At 44.6% G+C, this 27,567-nt stretch overlaps 3 protein-coding genes across 4 annotated transcripts; 1 reads left to right on the forward strand and 2 right to left on the reverse strand.

Moving 5' to 3' along the window:
- The first annotated feature begins 14,628 nt into the window (after positions 1-14,628).
- LOC109771945 (uncharacterized) lies at positions 14,629-15,496 on the forward strand. Its single transcript, XM_020330640.4, has 2 exons — positions 14,629-15,075; positions 15,220-15,496. Exons 1-2 carry the CDS (start codon positions 14,744-14,746, stop codon positions 15,263-15,265), a joined length of 378 nt encoding a protein of 125 aa, XP_020186229.1. The 5' UTR covers positions 14,629-14,743; the 3' UTR covers positions 15,266-15,496.
- Positions 15,497-15,869: 373 nt separating this feature from the next.
- LOC109771936 (lecithin-cholesterol acyltransferase-like 4) lies at positions 15,870-19,957 on the reverse strand. Of its 2 annotated transcripts, XM_020330633.4 has the most exons (11): positions 19,415-19,957; positions 18,874-18,965; positions 18,515-18,633; positions 18,177-18,312; positions 18,030-18,081; positions 17,683-17,783; positions 17,394-17,576; positions 17,161-17,318; positions 16,748-16,802; positions 16,589-16,642; positions 15,870-16,493 (listed from the first exon to the last, which is right to left on the reverse strand). In XM_020330633.4, the coding sequence occupies exons 1-11, from the start codon at positions 19,647-19,649 to the stop codon at positions 16,074-16,076; spliced, it is 1,605 nt and encodes a 534-aa protein (XP_020186222.1). In that variant the 5' UTR covers positions 19,650-19,957; the 3' UTR covers positions 15,870-16,073. The 2 variants fall into 2 exon arrangements, with proteins under 2 accessions (XP_020186222.1, XP_020186221.1); XM_020330632.4 differs by having other exon boundaries at positions 16,589-16,802.
- A 1,886-nt stretch (positions 19,958-21,843) lies between these two features.
- LOC109771935 (protein NARROW LEAF 1) lies at positions 21,844-27,339 on the reverse strand. The gene is made up of 6 exons (XM_020330631.4): positions 26,944-27,339; positions 25,214-25,742; positions 24,958-25,101; positions 24,035-24,275; positions 22,996-23,496; positions 21,844-22,758 (listed from the first exon to the last, which is right to left on the reverse strand). Exons 2-6 carry the CDS (start codon positions 25,694-25,696, stop codon positions 22,139-22,141), a joined length of 1,989 nt encoding a protein of 662 aa, XP_020186220.1. The 5' UTR covers positions 25,697-25,742; positions 26,944-27,339; the 3' UTR covers positions 21,844-22,138.
- Positions 27,340-27,567: the final 228 nt, after the last annotated feature.

The following is a 27,567-nucleotide window of genomic DNA, read 5'->3' on the forward strand; positions in this document are numbered from 1 at the left end:
CTGCCTTCCTCATTGATTGAGCAAGCTCCTTGATTGTGCAAAAGTAACCACGATAGTTTATGGTTTGCGGCATGTAGAACAAAAAGAAAGGCTCTGTTGATAAAAATAACAATAGGAGAGATCATTGCATGCAAAAAGAAAAAAGCAGGAAAAAAGTGGCTACTAGAAGAAACACACACGTTGTATCATCACCCTGCGACGTCCTTCTCGTCCCTCCTCCTCCTCCAAGCAACAGAATCAGTGCATACACTCTGTTTGTCTCTGCATTGCATGTGAAATCCTTCCTCATCTCTACATTCACATATGGTGACCTCTGTGATGGTGGAGCTTTCAGTATCCTCCTCTCGCGCTTCTCAGGAACGGGCTCTTCCAAGCTGCTGGCTGCACCTTTGCCCGATGATTCCCCCTCAGCGGTAGTTTTTGCAACTTCGGTTGGCGTGCTGAAACCGGCAGGTGACATGTGCCCCGCACTTTGACCTACAACATTTTTCACTGCCCCCTCGACAACTTCATCGAAATCCATATTGCCCCAGTCAATTCCCCACTCAATGTCACCGGTGGCAGGTGCATTTGCGACCCCCTTATCCTCTACTGCCTTGCCCTCCTCGCCTATTATTCCTGCTGGCTCATCTATCCCAAGATCGAAGGGTGGAGCTGGACAGTAATCTTCCCACACAGCACTCCCAGACTTTGATCTTTGCAGCAATCGTGCTTCTTCACCTGAATCGCATGCTCCTTTGTTTGCTGGTAGATTGATGGCAGCTGATGTCCGTATTACAGTATGGTGCCAGCAGAATTACTCCTCGCGAGCGGTGGCGCCAAACCTGGGCTCACACACTTCTCAAGCAGCTTGTTGATGTCCCTAACATCATCGAATGAGATTTCTTTCCCCTTTGCAGATCACGCTTGCTTGTTGGGGAGTGCCGGAGGCTTGCCTTTTGATTCCTAGGCAGTTGCTTGCTCTTGCTTAGGGGTTGCTTCCTCAAGCATAGCAGTCGCCTCCGTACTTTGCGTGGGAGGGTGATACGTCTCCAACGTATCTATAATTTTTGATTGTTCCATGCTATATTATATTCTGTTTTGGACATTATTGGACTTTATTATACACTTTTATATTATTTTCGGGACTAACCTATTAACCGGAGGCCCAGCCCAGAATTGTTGTTTTTTGCCTATTTCAGAGTTTCATAGAAAAAGAATATCAAACGGAGTCCAAACGGAATGAAACCTTCGGGAACATGATTTTCAGAACGAACGTGATCCAGAGGACTTGGACCCTACGTCAAGACATCAACCAAGAAGGCACGAGGTAGGGGGGGCGCCCTCCACCCTCGTGGGCCCCATGTTGCTCCACCGACGTACTTCTTCCTCCTATATATACCTACGTACCCCCAAACTATCAGATACGGAGCCAAAACCTAATTCCACCGCCGCAACCTTCTGTACCCATGAGATCCCATCTTGGGGCCTTTTCCGGAGCTCCGCCGGAGGGGGCATCGATCACGGAGGGCTTCTACATCAACACCATAGCCTCTCCGATGATGTGTGAGTAGTTTACCTCAGACCTTCGGGTCCATAGTTATTAGCTAGATGGCTTCTTCTCTCTTTTTGGATCTCAATACAATGGTCTCCCCCTCTCTTGTGGAGATCTATTCGATGTAATCTTCTTTTGCGGTGTGTTTGTTGAGACCGATGAATTGTGGGTTTATGATCAAGTTTATCTATGAACAATATTTGAATCTTCTCTGAATTCTGTTATGCATGATTGGTTATCTTTGCAAGTCTCTTCGAATTATCAGTTTGGTTTGGCCTACTAGATTGATCTTTCTTGCAATGGGAGAAGTGCTTAGCTTTGGGTTCAATCTTGCGGTGTCCTTTCCCAGTGACAGTAGGGGCAGCAAGGCACGTATTCTATTGTTGCCATCGAGGATAACAAGATGGGGTTTATATCATATTGCATGAGTTTATCCCTCTACACCATGTCATCTTGCTTAAAGCGTTACTCTGTTCTTATGAACTTAATACTCTAGATGCATGCTGGATAGCGGTCGATGTGTGGAGTAATAGTAGTAGATGCAGGCAGGAGTCGGTCTACTTGTCTCGGACGTGATGCCTATATACATGATCATACCTAGATATTCTCATAACTATGCTCAATTCCGTCAATTGCTCAACAGTAATTTGTTCACCCACCGTAATACTTATGCTCATGAAATAAGCCACTAGTGAAACTTATGGCCCCCGGGTCTATTTTCCATCATATTAATCTTCCAACAACAAGCTATTTCCATTGCCTTTTATTTTGCTTTTGTTTTACTTTGCATCTTTATCATAAAAATACCAAAAATATTATCTTATCATATCTATCAGATCTCACTCTCGTAAGTGACCGTGAAGGGATTGACAACCCCTTTATTGCGTTGGTTGCGAGGATTTATTTTTTTGTGTAGGTGTGAGGGACTTGTGCGTGGCCTCCTACTGGATTGATACCTTGGTTCTCAAAAACTGAGGGAAATACTTACGCTACTTTGTTGCATCACCCTTTCCTCTTCAAGGGAAAACCAACGCAGTGCTCAAGAGGTAGCAAGAAGGATTTCTGGCGCCGTTGCCGGGGAGTCTACGCAAAAGTCAACATACCAAGTACCCATCACAAACCCTTATCTCCCGCATTACATTATTTGCCATTTGCCTCTCGTTTTCCTCTCCCCACTTCACCCTTGCCGTTTTATTCGCCCTCTCTTTTCTGTTCGCCTCTTTTTTTCGCTTGCTTGGTCGTTATGGTTAGTCCTCTGTCTTCTCCGTTGTCTCCCGAGAATGAAGTTCTTAATTTTAAGCAAAGGGAGGGAGAAAATCTAAAAGACGCTTGGTATAGAATTTGCAATGCTCAAAATAGATCTACCAGGAAGCAATCTACTTCTGTTCTTCTCCGCAATTTTTATGTAGGCGCTACTCCTTGGTACAGATATATCCTTGATACCATTACCGGAGGGAATTTCTTGGGTAGCCATACTTTTGATTCTTATAATGCTATGATACATTTGTTTGGCCCACCACCTCTTTTGGTTAATGGAACTATGTTAACTTTGGAGGATGCAATGCAAAGACTTGAAATTATTGAAAATAAAGTTGCTACCGTAGAGTTAATTGAAAATTTGGATAAAAAGATCCACAACCAAATTACCCAATATGGATCTAAGGTAGGAGTCACTTTGAAAAATATTAAGGAGAAGGAACCCATAGTTAATGAAAGAATAAATCAGGATTCCACTAGAATTGATAAACTAGAGGGTATCATTACCAACTTGGGAACCACTTTTTCTTCTGTAAAGAATACTCCAAGTCATCCAACTAAAATTGCCAAGCTTATGTATGTTCCTAAAAATAAGGGTGAATCCTCTAGTAAGGAAACTGCGGATCTCAAATCTATAAGTATTCATCCCAATCTTTTTGCTATCATTAAGGAACCATTTGCTACAAACGAATTTTTCGGTTATGTGCCTAGAAGTTTGATAATTAATAAAAAGAAAGAAACTCCTAAGGATGAGAGATGTCTCATAGAAGGATTGCCTACCGAAGATGGCGATACCTAGATCTATCCTTGCTTTTATGCCTAGCTAGGGGCGTTAAACGATAGCGCTTGTTGGGAGGCAACCCAATTTTATTTTTAGCTTTTTTTTTGCTTTTTGCTTCTGTTTAGGAATAAATCTTTGATCTAGCCTCTGGTTAGATGTGTTTTAGTTAGTGTTTGTGCCAAGTTAAACCTATAGGATCTTCTTGGATGATAGTTATTTGATCTTTCTGAAAATTGCAGAAACTTTCTGTTCACGAAAATAATTGTTAAAAATCACCAGAACGTGATAAAATATTGATTCCAATTGCTGCTGATCAATAAACAAATTGTCTAGGTCTTCCCATTTTGGATGAATTTTTGGAGTTCCAGAAGTTTGCGTTAGTTACAGATTACTACAAACTGTTCTGTTTTTGACAGATTCTGTTTTTCGTGTGTTGTTTGCTTATTTTGATGAATCTATGGCTAATAAAATAATTTATAAACCATAGAGAAGTTGGAATACAGTAGGTTTAACACCAATATAAATAAAGAATGAGTTCATTACAGTACCTTGAAGTGGTGTTTTGTTTTCTTTCGCTAACGGAGCAAGATTTGATGGATTATGGAACAAGGAGTGGCAAGAGCCTAAGCTTTGGGATGCCCAAGGCACCCCAAGATAATCTAAGGACACCAAAAAGGCAAAGCTTGGGGATGCCCTGGAAGGCATCACCTCTTTCGTCTACTTCCATCAGTAACTTTACTTGGAGCTATATTTTTATTCACCACATGATATGTGTTTTGCTTGGAGCGTCTTGTATTATTTGAGTCTTTGTTTGTTAGTTTACCACAATCATCTTTGCTGGACACACCTTTTGAGAGAGACACACATGATTCGGAATTGATTAGAATACTCTATGTGCTTCACTTATATCTTTTGAGCTATATAGTTTTTACTCTAGTGCTTCACTTATATCTTTTAGAGCACGGTGGTGGATTTGTTTTATAGAAACTATTGTTCTCTCATGCTTCACTTATATTATTTTGAGAGTCTTAAACAGCATGGTAATTTTCTTAATCCTAGTATGCTAGGTATTCAAGACTAGTAAAAACTTTCTTATGAGTGTGTTGAATACTAAGAGAAGTTTGATGTTTGATGATTTTTTTGAGATATGGAGGTAGTGATATTAAAGTTGTGCTAGTTGAGTAGTTGTGAATTTGAGAATACTTGTGTTGAAGTTTGCAAGTCCCGTAGCATGCACGTATGGTAAACGTTATGTAACAAATTTGAAACATGAGGTGTTCTTTGATTGTCCTCCTTATGAGTGGTGGTCGGGGACGAGCGATGATCTTTTCCTACCAATCTTTCCCCCTAGGAGCATGCGCGTAGTGCTTGGTTTTTGATGACTTGTAGATTTTTGCAATAAGTATGTGAGTTCTTTATGACTAATGTTGATTCCATGGATTATACGCACTCTTACCCTTCCATCATTGCTAGCCTCTTCGGTACCGTGCATTGCCCTTTCTCACATTGAGAGTTGGTGCAAACTTCGCTGGTGCATCCAAACCCTGTGATATGATATGTTCTTTCACACATAAACCTCCTTATATCTTCCTCAAAACAGCCACCATAACTACCTATTATGGCATTTCCATAGACATTCTGAGATATATTGTCACGCAACTTTCCACCATTTCGTTTATCATGACACGTTCATCATTGTCATATTGCTTTGCATGATCATGTAGTTGACATAGTATTTGTGGCAAAGCCACCATTCATAATTCTTTCATACATGTCACTCTTGATTCATTGCATATCCCGGTACACCGCCGGAGGCATTCATATAGAGTCATACTTTGTTCTAGTATCGAGTTGTAATCATTGAGTTGTAAATAGATAGAAGTGTGATGATCATCATTTTTAGAGCATTGTCCCAAGTGAGAAAAAAATAAAAATAAAAAGAAGAGAAAGGCCATAAAAAAGAGAAGAAGGCCCAAAAAAAGAGAGAAAAAGAGAGAAGGGACAATGTTACTATCCTTTTACCACACTTGTGCTTCAAAGTAGCACCATAATCTTCATGATAGAGAGTCTCTTGTTTTGTCACTTTCATATACTAGTGGGAATTTTTCATTATAGAACTTGGCTTGTATATTCCAACAATGGGCTTCCTCAAATGCCCTAGGTCTCCGTGAGCAAGCAAGTTGGATGCACACCCACTTAGTTTCTTTTGAGCTTTCATACATTTATAGCTCTAGTGCATCCGTTGCATGGCAATCCCTACTCCTTGCATTAACATCAATCGATGGGCATCTCCATAGCTCATTGATTAGCCGCGTTGATGTGAGACTTTCTCCTTTTTTGTCTTCTCCACATAACCCCCATCATTATATTCTATTCCACCCATAGTGCTATATCCATGGCTCACGCTCATGTATTGCGTGAAGGTTGAAAAAGTTTGAGATTACTAAAGTATGAAACAATTGCTTGGCTTGTCATCGGGGTTGTGCATGATGAGAGCATTCTTGTGTGACGGAAATGGAGCATGACCAAACTATATGATTTTGTAGGGATGAACTTTCTTTGTCCATGTTATTTTGAGAGGACATAATTGCTTAGTTAGTATGCTTGAAGTATTATTACTTTTATGTCAATATGAACTTTTATCTTGAATCTTTCGGATCTGAATATTCATACCACAATTAAGAAGAATTACATTGAAATTATGCCAAGTAGCATTCCACATCAAAAATTCTGTTTTTATCATTTACCTACTCGAGGACGAGCAGGAATTAAGCTTGGGGCTGCTTGATACGTCTCCAACGTATCTATAATTTTTTATTGTTCCATGCTATATTATATTCTGTTTTGGACATTATTGGGCTTTATTATACACTTTTATATTATTTTTGGGACTAACCTATTAACCGGAGGCCCAACCCAGAATTGTTGTTTTTGCCTATTTCAGAGTTTCGCAGAAAAAGAATATCAAACAGAGTCCAAACGGATTCAGGAACGTGATTTTCGGAACGAACGTGATCCAGAGGACTTGGACCCTATGTCAAGACATCAACCAGGAAGGCACGAGGTAGGGGGGCACGCCTACCCCCCCAGGGTGCGCCCTCCACCCTCGTGAGCCCCACGTTGCTCCATCAATGTACTTCTTCCTCCTATATATACCTACGTACCCCCAAACTACCAGATACGGAGCCAAAAACCTAATTCCACCGCCGCAACCTTCTGTACGCGTGAGATCCCATCTTGGGGCCTTTTTCGGAGCTCCGCCGGAGGGGGCATCGATCACGGAGGGCTTCTACATCAACACCATAGCCTCTCCGATGATGTGTGAGTAGTTTACCTCAGACCTTCGGGTCCATAGTTATTAGCTAGATGGCTTCTTCTCTCTTTTTGGATCTCAATACAATGTTCTCCCCCTCTCTTGTGGAGATATATTCGATGTAATCTTCTTTTGCAGTGTGTTTGTTGAGACCGATGAACTGTGGGTTTATGATCAAGTTTATCTATGAACAATATTTGAATCTCTGAATTCTTTTATGTATGATTGGTTATCTTTGCAAGTCTCTTCGAATTATCAGTTTGGTTTGGCCTACTAGATTGATCTTTCTTGCAATGGGAGAAGTGCTTAGCTTTGGGTTCAATCTTGCGGTGTCCTTTCCTAGTGACAGTAGGGGCAGCAAGGCACGTATTGTATTGTTGCTATCGAGGATAACAAGATGGGGTTTATATCATATTGCATGAGTTTATCCCTCTACATCATGTCATCTTGCTTAAAGCGTTACTCTGTTCTTATGAACTTAATACTCTAGATGCATGCTGGATAGCGGTCGATGTGTGGAGTAATAGTAGTAGATGCAGGCAGGAGTCGGTCTACTTGTCTCGAACGTGATGCCTATATACATGATCATACCTAGATATTCTCATAACTATGCTCAATTCCGTCAATTGCTCAACAGTAATTTGTTCACCCACCGTAATACTTATGCTCATGAGAGAAGCCACTAGTGAAACCTATGGCCCCCGGGTCTATTTTTCATCATATTAATCATCCAACAACAAGCTATTTCCATTGCCTTTTATTTTGCTTTTATTTTACTTTGCATCTTTATCATAAAAATACCAAAAATATTATCTTATCATATCTATCAGATCTCACTCTCGTAAGTGACCGTGAAGGGATTGACAACCCCTTTATTGCGTTGGTTGCGAGGATTTATTTGTTTGTGTAGGTGCGAAGGACTTGTGTGTGGCCTCCTACTGGATTGATACCTTGGTTCTCAAAAACTGAGGGAAATACTTATGCTACTTTGCTGCATCACCCTTTCCTCTTCAAGGGAAAACCAACGCAGTGCTCAAGAGGTAGCAGAGGGGCTGCTGATTCCTAGGCAGTTGCTGCCTGCATGCTCACTCTGGTTGCCTGAGTTTTTTGCTGAGTTGCTTCAAAGATAGCACCAGTTGCTTTGTTTTCAGTCTTTGCTGATTCAGTAGTTGCTTGTTTTTTCTGTTCAGTTGCTTGCAGAATATGACCAGTTGCTGTGTTTTGCTTCTTTGCTATTCTTTTCTGGTAAACCTTGGTTTTTGCTGGTGATGTTGCTTTCTGACTTGCCGCTTCATTTGTCGGCCTCTGAGCTGTCGGAGCTTGCTGGCTAGTTGTCGTAGTTGCAGCACTTTGAACAGCCGCATCCTCGCTTCCTTTTGGAGACATAACACGGGCCTTAACTGTCTTATGGCTCACTTTCTTGACCTTCCTCGTGGCAGCCGCTCCAACTCCTCCTGCAAGCTTTCTTCCCTTCTCTTTTTGGCCAAAACTTGGTAGTTCCAACTCATCTACCATCGTCTCAAGGCACAAATCCATCACAGAGAATTTTCCTCAGTTGGCATCACGGGCATCGGGAAAAGAGGGATATCATGGGTCTCGGGGATGACCTGTTTCTGTCTATACTGGGTATCTCCAATCCTCACCACATCTGCAGCTGAAATGACAGACCCACTCTGAACCTCAAACAGCTCCTTCTGCATGTTCATCATAACGAAGTTGCTCTGGAAAAAAACTGTCGGCGCTTTGGATGCTTCCTTGTGTGCTCTCGATGGACATCATTTCCTCTGGCTCACTATTTTCCTTGCCAATGCGCTTGAGTCTCTCCGTGATCGTACTTAGCGGCATCTCGTCGTTGCAACTGCCCCCATGCCACCCCGGATTTCGTGCACCTCCCTCATCATCACCACCTCCCTTGCTGGGCTGGTCGGTGCTAGCATTGCCTCCATTGCCGCCATCATCCTTATCTTCACCCCCCTTCTTCCCACCCCCACCATCTTGCTCCGCCTCATCATCTTCATCCTCTTTGTCTTCCTCCTCTTTTTCCTCCTCTTCATTCTTTTCAGCATCCTGTTTCTCCTCCGATTTCCCCTCTTTCTTTTCTGGTTCATTCTCTTTATCATTGCCCTCTTCCACATTTCTCCCCTTCTCTTTGTCCTCTTCATCGTCCCGTTCCTCTTCATCATCCTCCTCCCTATCCTGCTCTTCCTCTTCAACATCATCCTCATCGTCCTCTTCCTCATCTTCACCATCTTCTTCACCAGCAAGGGGCGGCTGTGAGTTGTCAGCGTCCATGTGCTGTGAATCATCATCACCATCTTCTGTGGCTGCTGGCGGGCTGCTGTATGACGGAACATCATCATCATAGTCATCATCATCATCGTCATCATTGTTGTCCCCATCCTGATCCGAACTCTCCTCATCAGGACTGTCCTCATCTTTCCCTTCCTCCTCTTCTTCTTCTTCTGAAGATTTAAATTCTTCCTTGTCAGATTCCTCCTCCTCGTCATCGGACGCCAAAAGTGTCTCCTTGCACTGACTGCTACTGCCCCTTGTATTCTTTTGCTTTGCAACCTTCTACTGTTTCGGACTTGCCGCTGCCTTTTTCTGCCGTGCTGATTGACGTACGCTTGCGACCCTAGAAACACTTGTGGCTGCTGGTTCAACCTCCTCCTCTTCCAACTTGCCCACCCCTTGAACAAACCTCCCAATTTGGACTGATATTTCAGAGCACATATCGTGGACCAGCATTGACAACCTCCTCTGTTTCTGCAAAAACACAAAAATACAAAACTCAAAGATGAGCAGTCTATACAACAACAATGATGAACAAAAAAAGCACTCCGTTTCTTATGAAAAGAGCAAAACCATGGTGGCAAACAAAATACATTGTTGTTGTAGTTTTAAGGAAGCCTCGCAGCAACAAACTTCTGGATGTGATCCATGCTCCCAAAAACACTATCTTGTGCGCATCTCGAGAACTCGGCTTTGGGCTGTTTGTTGTAAAAAAAATGTACATGATAAACTCAGTTAGCAAAAAAGATCAACAAAGTTCAAAAAGAGAGAATGGATGAGCAACTGCCTCCCTAACTTAGGGCAATACCAGCACTATTGATGACAACTGCGGTTATGGGCATCACAAAAACCTACAGCAACCCCCCGATAAAATTGAGCAACTACAAAAACTATAAATTATTGGCAACTCTTGCTTAAAAAAATCATGTAATTGGACATGTATGAGTACTTGGAGACAAAATGATGAAGACTACCATATAAATTTCCATGCAAAAAAAATTGTCATGAAACTAGCTTCAAAAAGCAACTAGCTCCTAAAATTAGGCAACGCAATCCCTATATGTGGGCAACTGCATAAAAAATCATGCAACTACAAAAAAATTATGTTCAGACAGTAAAGTAACACTTACTCGCAACTTTCCATAGACACCCTTCCTAATCATGTCCTTCTTAATTACTGCTTTGATCAGACCTTCATTCCATGCTTTGACCCTTGGAAGAACAGTTGCCGTCCTCTCATCCACATAATCCTTATGGATTGTCATGTAGTCCACATTAAGCGAGCCAAGGTATAGGAGCTGTTTCAAAAAATAGAGAACACATGTCAGTTGCGAAAAAACATATCCAACTTCAGCATGAAACATATAACGCGAAATGAATCCGAAAAAAGAAGGGGGGAGGTCTAGATCATTTTACCACTAGGTGAAAAAGGCAGCAGCATATAGTATTCTTCTTGTCTCCAAAACCCATGAAAGCAAGCCTAAGTTGGTCGACGACAAACTGGCAAACATTTGAATTCACAACCTCACGTGGATTCAGCGCAACTGAGTATGTGCGCGGTGACACCTTCAAGCTGGTCGTCGGTGCAAGAAAACAGCTATAAATAACAACCAGCCAGGCACTTAAGAACTTGTCGTCCGCAACAACTCCCATATCATTTATCATTTTGCACCACTCGGTCACTGATGGCGCGGGCCCTGTCGGGATGTCAAACTTCTCGTTGAACAACCTAACTACGTCTGGCTCCACTTCATACGCAACCTTCCTCTGCCCCCTTGGCAAACCCCAGATTCTTTCTACGCTTGCTGCATCAACTGGGATCTTCCCCCTATTTGGGATAACAAGCTGCGACAACTCTGGATCATAACACTTCATCGCAAACTTCACAAGATATCCTTTCATTGTTCTTGTCCCGATATCAAGCACACCCCCAAAGCTTATATCACCAATGGCATGCTTTTGTGTATCGTCGAGGCCACTATTTAGGACAAAAAGTCTTGAAGGTGATGCCCTGTTCCTCGGTGGTGGCCCACTGCTACCAATTTGCATACAAATTAAATTGAGCAACCCACTATATTAAGCTGAGCAACTCACTGTACTAAACTAAGCAAACCACACCATAATTAAACAAAAGCAAAGTTGTGTTTGCTAAAAAACTGAGCAACTAGATCTATATTGAACTGCAACTGCTAGTACTAAACTAGGCAACTGTTACACTGCTATTCTGCTACTTATCAAATGATAGGACTGCATATACAAAAAGAAAATGACATGCTGACTTGAGCATTACATATTTCAAGGATGCCTCCCTTCTTTCAAGTTTTTCATAAAAAAAATACCTCGTCCGCAACTTTCTTCGCACGTTTCGGATTTCTCCCTCCTTCATCACGAGGGGCGGAATCGGTGCCCCGTTTCCCCGCCCGACCACCCCGGGCAGAATTGGTGGCCCGTTTCCCTGCCCGACCACCATGTACAGAATCCTGATTCGCCCGCCTGGGCTTGCATCCAACATTACTCCTTGCTGATTGAGCTGCCACTTCTCCCACATTTTCACCATCAGTTCTACCCGCAGGCCTTTTGCTTTTCGGAGCCATTCTGTACAAGAAAACACAACAAAAAAACCATGTTAATGAAAAAAGATACAAAACCCTATAACTCAACTGCTCAATGATACTACTTGCATTTGGAGCTAACATCACTGTCATTTGGAGATGAACAAAACTCCATTTATTCCTACCCAGAGATAACTCAACTACTGAATTGCTAGTGCTTGCAAAGGCAATTTGGTATTGAAAACTATGCAACTACTCATTATTTTTGTGGCAACTAAAAATAAATGACATAAAACAAGCACATAAAAAACTACTCATCACAAAAAAAAGTCACACATTCATCTTCATCACATTAGCTAAAAGATCAAAAACACTCAGGATTTGCCGCTTATTCATGAGAGATATATCATCTCCTAATCATAGTTGCAATAAAAAGACCGCAACTCGATGATGGATATATGCAACGTCATGTTTCATACAGTAAATTTAAAGAACACTACAAAAAGGATAACAACTTGGTGCTGCAAATCTAGGCAATAACTAAAATCAACCAATCACAAAAACCATTTCCCCCAAAAAAAAACAGTGTGCTACTTTAATGTTGAACACAAGGCGACTACTGCCCCTAATTAGTGCAACTGTCGATCACCCCTCCATGAACTGCCCAAGTCAGATGCATCCCCTGACCATCCCCTCGCAAATTTGCAGGAAAAATCTAATCAACTAGCATCAAATTTATGAACAACTCCCAAGTCAGATGCATCCCCTGACCCTCCCCTCGCAAAATTTGCAGCAAAAACTAAGCAACTAGCATCAAATTTATGAGCAACTACCATCAAAATTATGAGCAACTGCCCCCAGTCAGATGCATCCCCTTACCCTGCCCCTCCATCTCGCAAATTACAGGAAAAAATCTAAGCAATTGCCATCCAAATTATGAGCAATTGCGTCCTGAGAAGCAAGCAACATAAAAAAACGAATTCTATGCCCCAGTCACTAGGATTCGGTCGCGTGTATCCCCTTACAGCGACTCAATCCCGCCTACCCCCAGCACAAACCCACCCCCACCCCCTCCCCCCGCCATAGCAACGCCATGCCCTTCCAATCATTGACGACGCGGAGCCCGAGGACGCCATGGACAACCTCGTGCCCGCCCCCTCACCGAAACCCTACTCCATGGAGCGCAACAAGGGAGCAGAGCGAGAAAAAAGGAGGGAATAGGTGTCGGGTTTACCTCCGCCTGCAGCCGGCGACTCGCGGCGCTCGCGGACGGCCTCCCGCACCGGCGACTCCACGCCGGATCCACCACCGCAGCACCCCACCTCGTCGCGCCGTTGCTAGAGAAGAGGAAGGGGGAGGGAGAGGAGTTCGAATGAAATCTGCGGGTGCGGGCGGGCTGTTTCGAACAAGACGAGCGGGGGGTGCGGGCAGTTTTTGCCTGGAATAAAGGTGCCAGGCCCACCACGTGCCGCACGCCTCGTGCAATCCCGTAACGGCACCTGGTCGGGACGCATCGCGCGCGGGGAGATCGCCACGCTGCATCGGATGACTGGAGTGCGTGCGCTCGCGCCAGCGAACGAGCGCAGCTGCACGAGTCAGACTTTAGGTTGAAAAATATACAATTTCGCGGGATTGGGTATTTGGTTCAAAGGAATAGGAAAAACACGTGGATCCTAATAAAAAGAGTCAAGTCAAAGTCAAACCACATGAAAAGGTATAATTAACATGTTTATTAGACCATTAAGAATCTCAATCTCGTTCTTCATGCAATTCTAAAACTCCTACGTTTTTTTCCTCTGAAACTAACATCAAAGAAAAATGTAGGACATTTTTACATATTTTTTTGTACATTCCTTTGTAACAAAGGAGCCCTACGTGTTTCTTATTCCTATGTGTTTCCTTCATTTTTTTTTCTTGGCCCAGTATGTAACTAATCCTCCATAGGTTAAGGACCCATTTGATTTGAAGAATTTCTAAAGGAATTTTGGAGGATTCTAATCATCGGGATTTTTTCCTACGTGGGGTTGTTTAATTCGCAGTATTACAATCCATGGAAGTTTTCCTTAGGATACAGGGCATCTTCGATTCAAAGGATTTGTAAAGGAAATTTGGCGCATTCTAATCCTCAGGATTTTTTCATACATGACTTGGCTGATTTGTAGGATTACAATTCATAAATATTTTGCCTGAAGATTCATTAGTACTAGTTTTCATAGTAAAAATATCATCCACTACAACCTAATGTGTTTAATCCTACGTTTTTCTGCGCACAACCGAACGCTCGTACTGTTTTGTGAACCTATTAAACGGCCCGCTAAAGGCAACGGAACCGAGTCTTTGTGGCATGTTGACCGGGCATCATCTTCAAGTCCGCTAGATCCTGACATTGTCCTCTTCATCCGACGTGATTGAAGAAGAAGAGTGCCGCCACAAGTCGCCATATGCACACCACACTCCGAGACACCCGCATACTCTGCACAAGCCGACACTGTTGGGCCGAAGGACGCGGCCGGGAACCGTGTCCCGCTCCGGCCAAACGGGTCCTCAGAGGCTAAGTCTGTGAGCCGAAGAAAAATTCTCACGCCACGCCTAGAATATTTCCAAAAGAGTAGCTTTGAAAGCAGAAGCGCGCGCGTTCAGAAGTTCGAAATTAGGAGGAGGGAGGGAAAACGGTTTCTTGTTCTGGACGACGAGGAGGAACCGAAACAGCAGCCGTCTATATGTGACGCGATTAATCATGCACGCAGATGCGACGGGCCGGCGCCCCCTGATTTGTATAGTACCGAGTAAATGAGTGCCAGCTTTGGATTGCGCGTCCAAACAATCCTAGTTAATCCGGCAGCACTCCACTGGCAGCATATGCCTCGCGGCACGGAGGATTATATAAACCGCAGGGCTCCGGCGGAAGAACACATCTCACAAAGCGAAGTTCACAGCAGCGCGCAGTGTAGTGTTGCCAGGCACACTCCACCTGTGTTTCGTGGGTGGCATCGATCGAGGGAGAGAGAGACACCATGAGCTACCCGCCGCCGGGCACCGCGTACCCTCCGCCGGGCCAGCAGCAGGCGTACCCGCCGCCGGGCAACGGTTACGGCTACCCTCCGCCGGGCCAGGAGCAGCCGCAGCAGCAGGCCTACCCTCCGCCGGCGTACGGCGCGCCGCCGCCCGTCGCGGCCGACTACTACCAGCCCAAGGACGGCGGCGCGTACCCGCAGCAGCAGCAGCAGGCGTACGGCGCGCCGCCGCCCGTCGCCGCCAACTACTACCCGCCGCCGCCGCAGCAGCAGCAGGCCCAGCCGCCGCCGGAGGCGCAGAGCCGCGGCAGCGACGGCTTCTGGAAAGGATGGTAATTCACAGACCACTCGTCTAACACGACACGTACTACTTGCGTCGTGCATTATGCCTGCATGCATACCTAAATCCATTACCCGTATCAGTAGCTGCTTGCCTGATCCTTCTGTATGTTTTGTTTGTTTTGATCTGCGTGCAGCTGTGCCGCAATCTGCTGCTGCTGCCTGCTCGACATGTGCCTCTGATCGATGTTGCACAGGATGATGATCCACATACAGCTGCTCGCCATCAGATCATCGTTTCCTTGGCACAACTTGGATTTGGCTTAATTCTGTATCACCATGTCGCTCAGTTACCAGTCAGTGGATTTACTTTGTTGTTGCTTGCTTATTAGCAGAGACCTCCCTTCTGTAATTTGTTGGGCATGAATTGGATATGTGCGAGTTATTTCCAGCAACCAGTACATTTATTCTCCAGTTGAGTTTTTGCCATTGCGATCAGAGAGGAAACAAAAAAGTTGCTGTTCCTCAGATGTCACAAAGCAACCTACGGCAGCCAAGGGTGCCAAATGTCAGACCCCTCTTTTGTTTGTCCATAGGTAGAAACGGCAAACATAATAAATGCGTGCTCTTTTGGAAATATTCGATACTTACAGCTTAAGCAATGCCGTGAGCTGTACTATAATAGCACTATACCTGACATAATAACCAAACTAATACGGAAAAGCTAGTTAAATCGGTAGCAACACAGGACAGGTGGTCAGATTGTATGGCTTGGACCTAAACAAGGAGAAATACGAGTATACTAGTAACATTTCAACCAACAGACAGACAGTAGTACAAGGTGACAAGCTGGTAATCCATTCTGATTATTTCCTTCCTCCTTGGTGCTCATAGCCAGTGCACCTTGTGCTTCCAAGTTCAGATATTTACAAGCAGCAGTATACCGTATTTACAGAGACATATTCCCTACTTGGCCACATCTTATGTGCATCAACGGTTTACAGTATGTGCAATCGCCCTAGCTAAAGTTATACGGCGAGTAGGCCCATAGCTAGCCACCGTGGCTGACTCCGACAGCCCTGACTTCCACATGCTGCCGCCCTCCGCTCTCCGGGTGGACCACCACGGTGGCCTGCGCCTCGTCCATAAGGCCATCCTTACCCTCGCGAGACGCAGACAACGCGCCAACCATAGCAGGGAGCTCAGCCAGCCTTTTGGCCTCGTCGCCATCGGTGTGGGAGATGATCTCCCAGTCCTCCCTGACCGACGTGACGTCCCCGCGTTTCTCGTGGTGCTTCTCGACCTCGAAGATGGTTGGGATGACGACATAGTCGTTGAGCGGGTCGTAAAACGGGTCAGGTTCACCCGCGTGCAGCCAATGCTGGACTATGCGAAACACGCGGTGGTCGCAGACGATTCCTCGGTGGTCAGCAGCAACCCCAATTCTCGCCACTGCATCAAGGCCGTCCGCCTGACAAAAGAAAGGACGATTACACTCATTTTCCACAGTGCATATTTCCTTCAGATGCTCAGTAAGAAAAAAGAAGGACAAGAAGATTATCACACCTTTGCTGATTCTGCGGGAACGGATCCATCACCATCAACACAGATGTATTTACCCTGAAAGAACACATAGTTCAGACAAATTAAATGGGGGCTACTTGGTGCTCCAAGAATCCCGAAATTTGGTATAGACAAAACACAACATTTACCAAATGAACTAACCTGAGTATATAAGAGGTGACTAAGATTTGAAATAGGGTGCCGTTTGCTCCCGTAGCTGCAAAGAGAAGGGTATTACTAACTAGGCATACACATTACACAACTTTAGGTTATAAGACTTGCTTCATACAAAAGGCAACATATCTTCTGAAACAGGTCACATTTGAACAAACATAGCAAGAGAAAGGACAACCTCTTTTGGAAAAAGTTCAGAACTCACTTTACTAAGCACTATTAACCCCAGAACATGCTGAGGAAGACAACATCCAGTCAATTCTCATTTCTTGAGAAATTTATAAACCCCAACTAATCCATTAGTCAACCAAACTTCAGTGGAACCAATCAAAATTCTAATTGGCACATGAAAAGAACTAAAAGTAGAATTAAAACCAGAAGTGGAAAAGATAGTAAAGTACCAAACAGTATGAGCAGTGTCATAATCAATCCCGTAAATATTGTAGAACTTCACTGATTTTGGAAGCTTTGCCTGGGATAAGATATCTTGAGTTTCCTTTGCCCATATTAATATATCCTCATTAAGGGGCAGAGGAATGTGATTTCCATCAGAGATAATCTGTAATGATAATTTCATTGTCAGAAATCTAAGCATCAATAGTGGCTAAATTTTATTTAAGTGCAAAAGATTCACCTCATGCTTGGAAAGAGCTTTCTGAATCATCTTTATTGCTTCATCTGGTTCATAGGACTCCAGTATGGCACTTTTCTTGCCATTGTCATCTAAGCTCTCTTTCCAGATCTGTAGCAATGGTGTATCTTCCCAGTGGTAGGTTGAGCTAGCCAACAACTCGTATATTGATGGACATTCAATCAACTGAAGCACAAAAGTTATTTTCAGTTCTTTCTCAAAAGGCAAAATCATGGTGACCACATGAATACATGCATTCGATGAGACAGATGGATAGGCTATCAAAGCATACCAATTGCTGCATAGTCCATTTGGAAATGAAGAATTTTGATTGCCATCCTTCCACAAAAGACATTCCATTCAGCAGACCACTATTTATGTACCCAGGCGCACCTGTCATGCAGCAGCAAGTTACTTCCAGCTCAGGATTTAAAGGCACTCGCAGTTAAAATTAGTATCCCTTGGAATATTTTTCATTGGCATTCAACCAATGGTTGCGCAATTGGCAGGTATTCCATGAAAAATGATACAAATATCAAGCTTCCACTGTAGCAACTGAGAACATCCAATAGATATTTCGAGTTTAATTAATGTAGAAATAAGAGAGCCTGAGAATTTAGACACTCAATCAACTCGTACCTTGAAATGGTGCAGCAATTGCAACCCAACTCTTCACATATTTTTCAAAGACCTATTGAAACAAAAGCACATTATCTAAGCATGGCACGAAGCATGACAAACTTCATCAGAGGCCCAAAATATAAGCAGAACTGGAGAAGTACTCACATCACCATGAAGAGACATGAAGCATTTAACAAGCAATCCCCCCATTGAATGTGTTATTAGATTGATCTTTTTCCCTCCTGAAGCTGTGTATACTGACTCTAGCTTGTTAGAAAATTTGTCAAGTGTTTCCGAAAGCCTGCAGAGAAGAAGGGGTATCAAAATAAGGGAGGAACTGAATGAACTGGCTTATCTGAAAGAAAAGGCAACCCCGTAAAGATTACGTTCTATACACATACTAGCATGGCCACCAAATAGCATGACTTTTGGCAAAAAAAAATACATATACAGCTGTACACTGGATGACATATACAAAACAGGGATACAGATGTGGAATTTACCTGTTACTTTGGCGGAAATCATAACCAAATCCGAACAGAGTTTTGCCTTCTTGATATCCCCATTTAATCATTTGCACTATCATGTCATGATAGTAGTAAACACTGTCATCACCAATAATCTGCAAATTTAGAAGTATATGAGTGAGGCATATCTGCTGCAGTCACAGATTTACTACTGCAGTCACTGATTTACTACTACTGCTAATGGTAGAGTGGGACAGGGCTAAGGTAAAACCATCAGATGATAAATATAGTTCTACAATGATTTATTGTTCTGACTGCCTGCAGACCACATAAGTAAATGAAAAGTAAAGGTAAATCTTCATTCGGAAAGAACAAAAGTGAAATAAGTTTGTTACCAGGTCTGGGTCCAATGTGTCGATGGCGTACAATCCATACCTATCCTCCGGGACAGTGATGCGTATTTTCTCATCCACAGAAATAGTTTTGCCTGCTCCATCACAGTAGTTTGGCATCAAATGACATGACGAAAGGAAATGCTCTGCTGAATCAGCACTAAATAACATGCGACGAGAAGGAACATGCCTACTGAGTCGGCAGTTTTTCAATTGAAGTCTACGAAAAGTGAAATACCTACGAGCTGCTCGGATAACTAATCCAAACGTAACGGAAACATTAATTCAGATGGAGCATGCCGATATTGCCAAGTGTTTACCAAACCACACAAGCCGCATCAATTTCCAGATACCAACCTTCTAATCATCACACAAGCAAAGCGTTCTAGCATACAAAACAGTCTACCCTTCATTGTTTGCTTACTTTAGATAAGCATGTAAAACAATCAAGCTCATATAATGTTCTCCAGCAATTCAGCAATCTATTAGCTCATTCAGCAGGTAACAGACAGAGACAAGGAAGGAACGTGTTCTCTGCGCATACCAGTGGAGGCATCGAACTGCGCCCAGAGCTTCTCGCGGCACTCGTGGTCGGCGGCGAGGATGCGCACCCAGACCCGCTCCTTGTTCCCGGCCTCGTCCACGGCCTCGAGGATGGAGCCGCCGATGCCGGGCACGAGCAGCACCGGGTCGAGGCTGGGGTCGACCAGCGGCACCTGCTCCTTGGCGATCCGCAGCCACAGCTCGATCGCCCGGATCAAATCCTCCAGCACCGACATCCTTGCTTCCCCGCCGCCCAAATCCCCGCCCTAAATAAGCACTCTCAAGCCCCCGGCCGCGAGATCAGCATGAGAGGGCGAGGCTTCCGGCCAAACCGAGCTCCGGCAAGCTCGAATCGGAGCGGCACGGGGGTGGCGTGGCGTGGCGTCGGCGGATGGCGGGGAATCTGCTCCGCGGCGGGTAGCTGGGGTATATGGTTTGCCCGGATTTGGACGGGGGTGGGGATTCCGGAGGCGTGAGGGTTTCGCAATCCCGTTCCGTACGCCAGTCGCCCAGGGGAAAAACAAAGAGCGAACGGACGGGAAGTAAGCCACGCCCTAACGCTTCCTCCTCGTGCTTACCCGGGCGCAGTACTGTTTCACTGACAGGGATACCCGAGCCTTTGCTGGACCCGGCTGTCGGTGGGATGTAGGGGCGTGCGCTTTGGTACGACGGCTCGGGCTCCGGGGAGTTGTGTTTTTTGTACGGCTAACGATGCGGGGACTCGCGAGAACATAGACAGCAGTACTGCGCACGCTCTCTTTGACCCCACGTGTCGGTGTCCAGAGGAGGCTTCTGAACGCACGACTATTCGTTTTTTTTTAATATGTTATAAATAGTCAAATATAGACATGTTTTTTTGTAAGAGAAAAAGATAGACATGTTTGACTGAGTAGGGCGTTTTGGAGCCCAAATTTTTTGAAAAATCAAAGTTCAAACTTCTCATTTTCAAAAGAATCTGAAAACAAATTGTACAAATATACAAGGATGTGATGTGCGTGTGTAAAATTTCAAGATGAAATACCTTGAAATGCAAGCTGTGCACAAAAACAACCATGGACTTTGAGGATGAATAGTGCATGTACTAAAAAGCCACAGATGTTTTTTTTGTGTAACGTATTTCGTCCTGAAAATTTACACCCTTGTATATTATGTCCCTAAGTATATGTGTATTTTTCAAAAAAACATACATATATGAATTTTAATCATTTCAAATTCAGTCTCGATGGAGGCAGAGCTCCATTAAGCATTTCCGTGTTTGACTGTCTTTTTTAGTGTATTCTTGATTGGAGGTGTTTTTTTCACATCAAAGTACTCTTTATTGCAAGGTGATCACCATATCATCTTTCACAAAGGTATCAACAATTTCTATGGGTGGATCTTCCATTCACCGCACACACACCTTACTTCTAGCTAGTTTGGCTAAATCATGGGCAACATAATTAGTCTCTCTAGGAGCATGCTAAAAAATAAGATGCAGGAAATCACAGCAAGGTGATATATATCATTAAAAATTGCTGCCGATAGGAAAGAACGGCCTCCATTCTTCATTGGCTCTATCACCTCGATATTGTTGGAGTTCACCTCTATGCAGTTACACCCGACTGTAGTTGCCAAACTGAGACCAAACTTAAGGCCAATGCCTCGGCCATGAGCGCATCTCCGCACAAATCGATTTTCCCGTTTCCTGCCGCGACGAATCTGCCCTTCGAGTCCCTGATGACAGCGTCATACGAGCCCTTGAGTAAATCTAGGTTAAAAGCCCCATCCACGCTTACCTTCACATAGTTGCCCTTTGGTCTTTCCTAGCCATGTCGCTTGATCGTCACCTTTGCATCACTTGAATAAGGGGTGGAAGATTCCAAACTACTTTCGATAGCTTCAGTCAAACATTTACAATTTTAAACACCATTTGAGATCTTTCAATGTCATATGCTTAAATTTGTCCCAAAAAATGGTTTGTAACAATATCTAAAATATCTTACTATAGTATATAAGTTAACGGTCAAACTTCCAATTGGGGATTCTTCCAACCTCGAAAATGGCTTCCATGTCCTTTTAAGACACGTCTTAAGATTCAATAATAACTATAAGATCAATCATCCCAGGTTCTCATATCAATCCTATTACATTCTTTTCCAATAGAAGAGATTCAGATCCAGCATTATGCATACCGTCAAATTTTATGGGAACAGCAAAAACTGCAGTGCTACAATCCAACATCTAACTAAATAATATAAAAGTACATATCATGAAACTATTTTGAATTTAATGGAATTTTTATCAGAGAAATCTGAGTAACGAGTGAACAGAAGGAGTACATCTTAAGATTTAATGATAATTAGCACTCCCACAAAAAAAATGATAATTAGCACAATATTGAAAGATCAATCATCTAGCAACATGCTACAAGGGGTGAACCAGAGTCTCATCTGTCGGGGCACATTGTCTTCTCCAAGAAAAGAGATTCAGATTCAGCATTCTGTATATCAAATCTTGTGAGCACAGCAAAACTGCAGGGCTATACCACCCAACAACATCCTACAAGGGCTGAATCAAGTGCCATAGTAGTACAAGATATGATACGATATGCTTCCCACGAAGCCAATAGTAGCAGTTAACATAAACTAACATTGCAGGTTCAGTTTGCTGAACCGCAGGGGTTCTTCCATCTACTCACTTTGATCGCCCACATGCTCATCCCATAAATGTCATTGGGATCAGCGCTTCATTTCTCCAGGTCCATGCTCGGCTCCGGGTCGGCTGGAAGGCGCTTCTCCAGGTCCAGGCACGGTTCCGGGTCCGAGCGAGGCTGCCTTTCCAGGTCCAGACCCGGTTCCGGGTCCGGGCGAGGCTGCTTCTCCAGGTCTAGGCTCATCATTTCTGGGTCTGGATGAGGTCGCTCCTCCAGGTCCAGGCTCGGTTCCGGGTCTGGATGAGGCTGTTTTTCAAGGTCCAGGCTGGACTCCGGGTCTAGACGGAGCCGCTTGGGCTCACGGTCGCCTAGGTGCAGCGACATGGCGAGCTCTTCCTCTGACGGGTTGTTCAGGTTGGCGATGCTCCTCCGAGCATCGTGGTCACGGCGCACGGGAGACATGCCGACGAAGTTCGAGATGAACTGACGCTCTTCCATGTCGGACGGCGTGTTGGCTGCGCCCTCCCCTTCGGTTGTGGCGCTTGTCAGGTCATGACGAGGCAGCTGCTGAATTTGGATCCCAAGAGGCTCAAAGATCTCTTCAGCCTTCTCTGCTGGGGTGGCTTCTGGGGCAGTAACAGTCACCGCAGAGGACTCCCCAATAGCAGAGTTAATTGCAGCCACAAAAGCTTTTCTTTGCTCCTGCACAGCATCTTTATTATACATGAATTACATCAGCCTTGTACCATTGGAGCAAACGTAATTCAACAGTGAAGTATGAAATGGCAATAACATGATACTCCCTCTGTAAAGAAATATAAGAACATTTAGACTACTAAAGTAGTGGTCTAAACGCTCTTATATTTCTTTACGGAGGGAGTATAATTTTGCATGTCAAATGTATTTCCAGGACAACACTGGAACATGAAGGAAACTGTTGAAGTACTCACCTTTGAGTGATTCGTCGTTTATGATAAGATCAAGTTCTAGACGATCAAGAAGGCGGCCAAGATCAACCCCTGTGGTCCAGTTTTCAGGGCCATACTCACTTGTGAGCTTTATCCTCCCACGGTTTGCTGTGCCACCCCATATTATCCCAATAGGACGTGGCTTCTCCCCATCCTGGCTGGTCAGGATAATAAGGCTTCCGCTGTCACCCTCTAAATCAAATGTTTGGCGGTTCTCACCAACGACGAGGAGGTCGGTGAAGAAGCATATTCCTTTCTCATCATTGTACTCAAGGGCATATGCCATCACAGTCCCAGTTGTGTGACCAGAGCTTCTGCCGACTTTGCAAACTTGCCTCCCGATGAGGCTCTTGATAGGACACTGCAGATCTATAATCTTAACATCCCCAATCTCACCGACTTCCCTAACTATAGTTGTGACTGTGGAAATGTCAAAGTCATCAGCAAATGGGATGAATGCGCCGTCGGCTCGTACAAATGTCTCTGCAGGTCCACAGAGGGGCAGCATATATGTTTGGGGATTAGAACAGCACATATACATCATATAAAACAACACTAAACAGAAGGAGAAACTTATAAGTTTATAAATTTACATATATAAAACATAAACTAAGTTTTTTTTTGTCCCGTAAACAGATATTGTTTTGTTCCTATGTAGTCTAAAGCAAAAGTTGCTGTTGACCTGACTGACAAAAACTGGTACAATCAGAAAGACAAGTCCTGTTTCACAAACTTATCCTTGTGTTCGTGGAATGCATTAATTTATTCATTTTATGCATTGAAGACATTGTGTTTAAATAGACAAACATTAACTAGGCATTTCTCTATAACATATACTCCCTCCGTTCGGAATTACTTGTCGGAGAAATGTATGTATCTAGATGTATTTTAGTTCTAGATACATCCACTTTTATTCATTTTTAAGACAAGTAATTCCGGACGGAGGGAGTACTTTGAAGTTCAATTCTGTGAATAGTACATGAATTCCCTATATCAACCAGATAATTTGTAGCTGCTCTACCTGGGTTCGTTCCAGCATAAATTCCATACCAAACATCATCTGTGATGAAAGATGTTGCCCTCTCGACAGCTCCAAGATAAACACCAGGCCCAAGATTCGGCGGCAACGGGTGAAACATCTTCTGGTTAGGATAGTCCAAATCAACTGCAACATGTCGGTTCGTGAGGAAACCAACTTGCTTGTTGTTGGTGCGTCGTTTCACAATTGCACCCAAAGTTCCAAACGTATCCTGGCTTGCAACCTGAGACAGTGAAACAGCGTATGGAGAACTCTCAGCAGGAAATGAGAAGCATGCCCTATTGAATCGTTCAATGCACTATATGCTGCTCTAACTTCTGGAGTATATAATTCAGTTATGTTTTGGTAAAAAAACTGTCATTCAAAATAACGTGAGTTTCAAAGACAAGTGGTTACTAGATTTGTGCAGGGGCTCAATTGTTAAGCTGCATATGATAACTTAGACCATTCAAGTACTTAGTCATTAAATGGCACGACACTCTAGAGACTATCAGTGAGAAAGTTACTTCTGATTGCTGATCAGTTCACAATGGGATTAACTTAAGTTACATCCAGTTGGCACTCTAGAGACCACCACAAGAAGAACGAACAAAGATTTATTTAAACTAAAACAAGAACAAAGTTAGCACTGGCAGGACTTCTAGTCGCTTTTTGTTATGCATAACAGCGTGAACTGACATAGTAACTATTAGCCCGTGTCATAACCTTATGGGCACTGCAATTTTATTCACTTTGTCCAAAGAATCCTGACAAAATTTGAACGGCCCACTGGCAAGATAGAGAGAATAACTAGCAGTGCATGTCTGTGCCCAATCCAATTTATACACATGGCAGCATTCATTGCTTAAAGAAGATGATATCTAGGCAATGCAAACCAATACAGATAAGAGCATAGATGTATGAACCTGAGAGCCTGAACCAATATATTCATCACTGCCACACAACTTATTAACAAGCTCACTGAACATCTGTTCTTTAGGTGTTTGAGCCGGCGCACCATAGTATGAAAATTCTACGACATCGACATCACACCAGACACCTCCTGGACCCTGTAATCATCCAGACAAGTGAAAGATATTAGTCGACGACAAAAACGACTCCAAGTCTGAAAACAAGCCTGTCCAATAATATAAGACAAGAGATAAAATGAGGTTCTCATACCGCAAGAATTGCAGGAAGGCATTGGTTTGGATTAAGCCATTTCTTGTGAACCTTTCGAGCAACGAAGACAAGAATGGCAGGGGTTTCTGTGAGAACCCCTTTTGTTATGCGGAAGCCCACTGCCGTTCCGAGACTGAAACGCTTCAATATCTTGCTGTGGAAAGCTCTTATGGTCATCAAGTCGAGCAAGCTATTTGCTTGCTGACCCTTGGGCAACTTTCCAGGGAGTATCGGCAGCAATCCTTTCTGGAGGTTCCCAAAGTAGTTTGCCCGTCCCTCCGCCGCACAATGCTGCAGGTTTGAAGTCGGCCATAAGAAGTATGCCGCGCTATTTTCTGTGTGCACACACCCAGAAGCAACCGGTTGCATCGATGGAGAACAAGGAAATGCCTCATGGTGAGAGCAATGCCCCTCCACGTCAAGCGACGACTCTTCCGACTGCGTCAAACCTGAGAGCTGCATCCTGTCATCTGAAGGCTTCATTGCGCCGAACAGTTGACAGATGTGATGGACAGGAGAAGCTATGGCCCTAAAAATGAGAACAAACAAGTCTGAGAACATAATCTTTCAAGGCCAATGCCCTCAGGTAAAGATGTCAGGAGACACTGGACAAATCTAGCAAATGTGTTTGCGCTCTATAACTTGCATCGGACCGGGAAATATATGCTGAAACTAAGAGCATCCAGGTTATTATTATACACAAGAGAATAAACAAGTGCTGGTGGAATAGCCTGATATTCTCGGGGAATAGGTTCTTGCAAGATTGCAACCACGCAAACAAAAGCAGGCAATATCATAAGAGGAATCCTCTGTACGACGAATATGACCCATTGTATATGTATATTCTTGTTGCGCATCAGCCGTAGAACCAAGCAGAGAACATCACAGGAGAGTGGAATCTGCAAAAGCCAGCGGGTGAAGGAAGTCTCCATCCGTTTGTTCGCGAAAGGCATGGCACAAATTCTGCCTTTAAACAGCAGGAATGAGCATAAATCCACATCACAACTACTTGTGTGATGATAACAAAAATACCGGCGCAAAAAGGGTAGGGCCTACACACCAATTCAGCAGGCGGCACCGCGGGTGAAGTTTGGCAAAGGCATCGTGCACTTTGTTGAAAGAGAAAAGGCATAATCAAAATCAGAAGCAACCCGCCGACAACAAATCGGGGGGAACGAACAGCAAGCACTCTCTCCTTGTCCCAGCCAATAGCAGGCCTGAAATCGGTTTTGCTGGAGCAATGCTACTTTTATCTGGCCGCAGAACCTGAAGCTGAACTGAAGGCACGCGAGCTGGATTGGTGCTAGTTGCTTGTAGGAAGAACAGAGCGGCAATGGAACTCCGGTGGCGATGATTCTTGGAGGGCGAGCTGCTACGCTTTCCGTAGCATTTGGCCCCGGAAGCGCGGCCAGCAAGGAAGGCGGAAGGGAATAAGAAGAGGAAGACCTGAAGCTGTTGCTGTGCAGGCATCAGGAAATTCCATGGCACTGGTAGGGAGCAACAACCTAGTATACCAGATTGGCAATCCAACCACCAACGGGACGACCAGCCCCGCCTAGGAATGGAAACCAGGGGCCGCGAGGTAAAAGGGATACGAGGGGCAGAAAAAGAAACCGGGCAAATCGAGGAAGACGGCGCCAAGATCCTGCCGCCCCAGGGCCAGCGGCCAGCGAAAGATCCGGCCTCCGGTAGGATTTCGGGCAGGGGAGGGAGGGGTCGGAGCCGCTCACCTGGAGCCGGAGCAATGGCCGCAGCCTCGCGCCTACTCCTCCCCTCCTATCTTCTTCTTCTCCTCCCCGCGCGGGTATCCATAATTGGGGCGGGGAGGCGGGAATCTCCACTGTTATTAGGGGCGAGGCGAGGCCCGGGGGCAGAAGATGACAGCTTTGCAGTCGCAGGCGGCGTCCGTCCCCCCCCCCCCCCCCCCCCCCCCCCCCCCCTCACTGTTCGGGCCGTGTGCGCCGCACAAACACCACAAGAAGAGGCTAGAGAGAGAGAGAGGGGAATGGGGGAGGAGGCGCTGGGAATCTAGGGGGGGGGGGGGAGCTCGATCAGCAGCTAGGCGGTGGTGGTGATCATGGCGTGGTGGTCACAGATTGGGGTGAGGTGAACAACAACTTCACTGTGGCGCCGTGTGATGTGTCGATGCGTGGGTCGAGCCGGGACCTGTGGCCGCATAGTCGTCTGTGTCGCGCGGTGCAACGGACGGTCCGGATGGCCCGCGGCGGGGGCGAGGGGACGTGGCCCTCTCCTGTCCGTTCGATCCTGGGGGGGTTCAGCCTCCTTTGAACAAGGTGCACTTTTAGTCATGTCATGTCACATATATTATCGACAATGACAATATGAAAGTGATA

This window comes from Aegilops tauschii, chromosome 2 (assembly GCF_002575655.3).
Source record: "Aegilops tauschii subsp. strangulata cultivar AL8/78 chromosome 2, Aet v6.0, whole genome shotgun sequence".
Classification (NCBI taxonomy): domain Eukaryota; kingdom Viridiplantae; phylum Streptophyta; class Magnoliopsida; order Poales; family Poaceae; genus Aegilops; species Aegilops tauschii.

Coding starts and splice junctions, on each gene's coding strand:
- LOC109771945 (XM_020330640.4), top strand. CDS start 14,744: ATGAGCTACCCGCCGCCGGGCACCGCGTACCCTCCGCCGGGCCAGCAG. Junction 15,076..15,219: donor GACGGCTTCTGGAAAGGATG/GTAATTCACAGA, acceptor ATCTGCGTGCAG/CTGTGCCGCAATCTGCTGCT.
- LOC109771936 (XM_020330632.4), bottom strand. CDS start 19,649: ATGTCGGTGCTGGAGGATTTGATCCGGGCGATCGAGCTGTGGCTGCGG. Junction 18,966..19,414: donor GCAGTTCGATGCCTCCACTG/GTATGCGCAGAG, acceptor GTGATGGAGCAG/GCAAAACTATTTCTGTGGAT. Junction 18,634..18,873: donor ACACATTGGACCCAGACCTG/GTAACAAACTTA, acceptor CTAAATTTGCAG/ATTATTGGTGATGACAGTGT.
- LOC109771935 (XM_020330631.4), bottom strand. CDS start 25,696: ATGAAGCCTTCAGATGACAGGATGCAGCTCTCAGGTTTGACGCAGTCG. Junction 25,102..25,213: donor GCCTTCCTGCAATTCTTGCG/GTATGAGAACCT, acceptor GGATGATTACAG/GGTCCAGGAGGTGTCTGGTG. Junction 24,276..24,957: donor ATATTGGTTCAGGCTCTCAG/GTTCATACATCT, acceptor TCACTGTCTCAG/GTTGCAAGCCAGGATACGTT.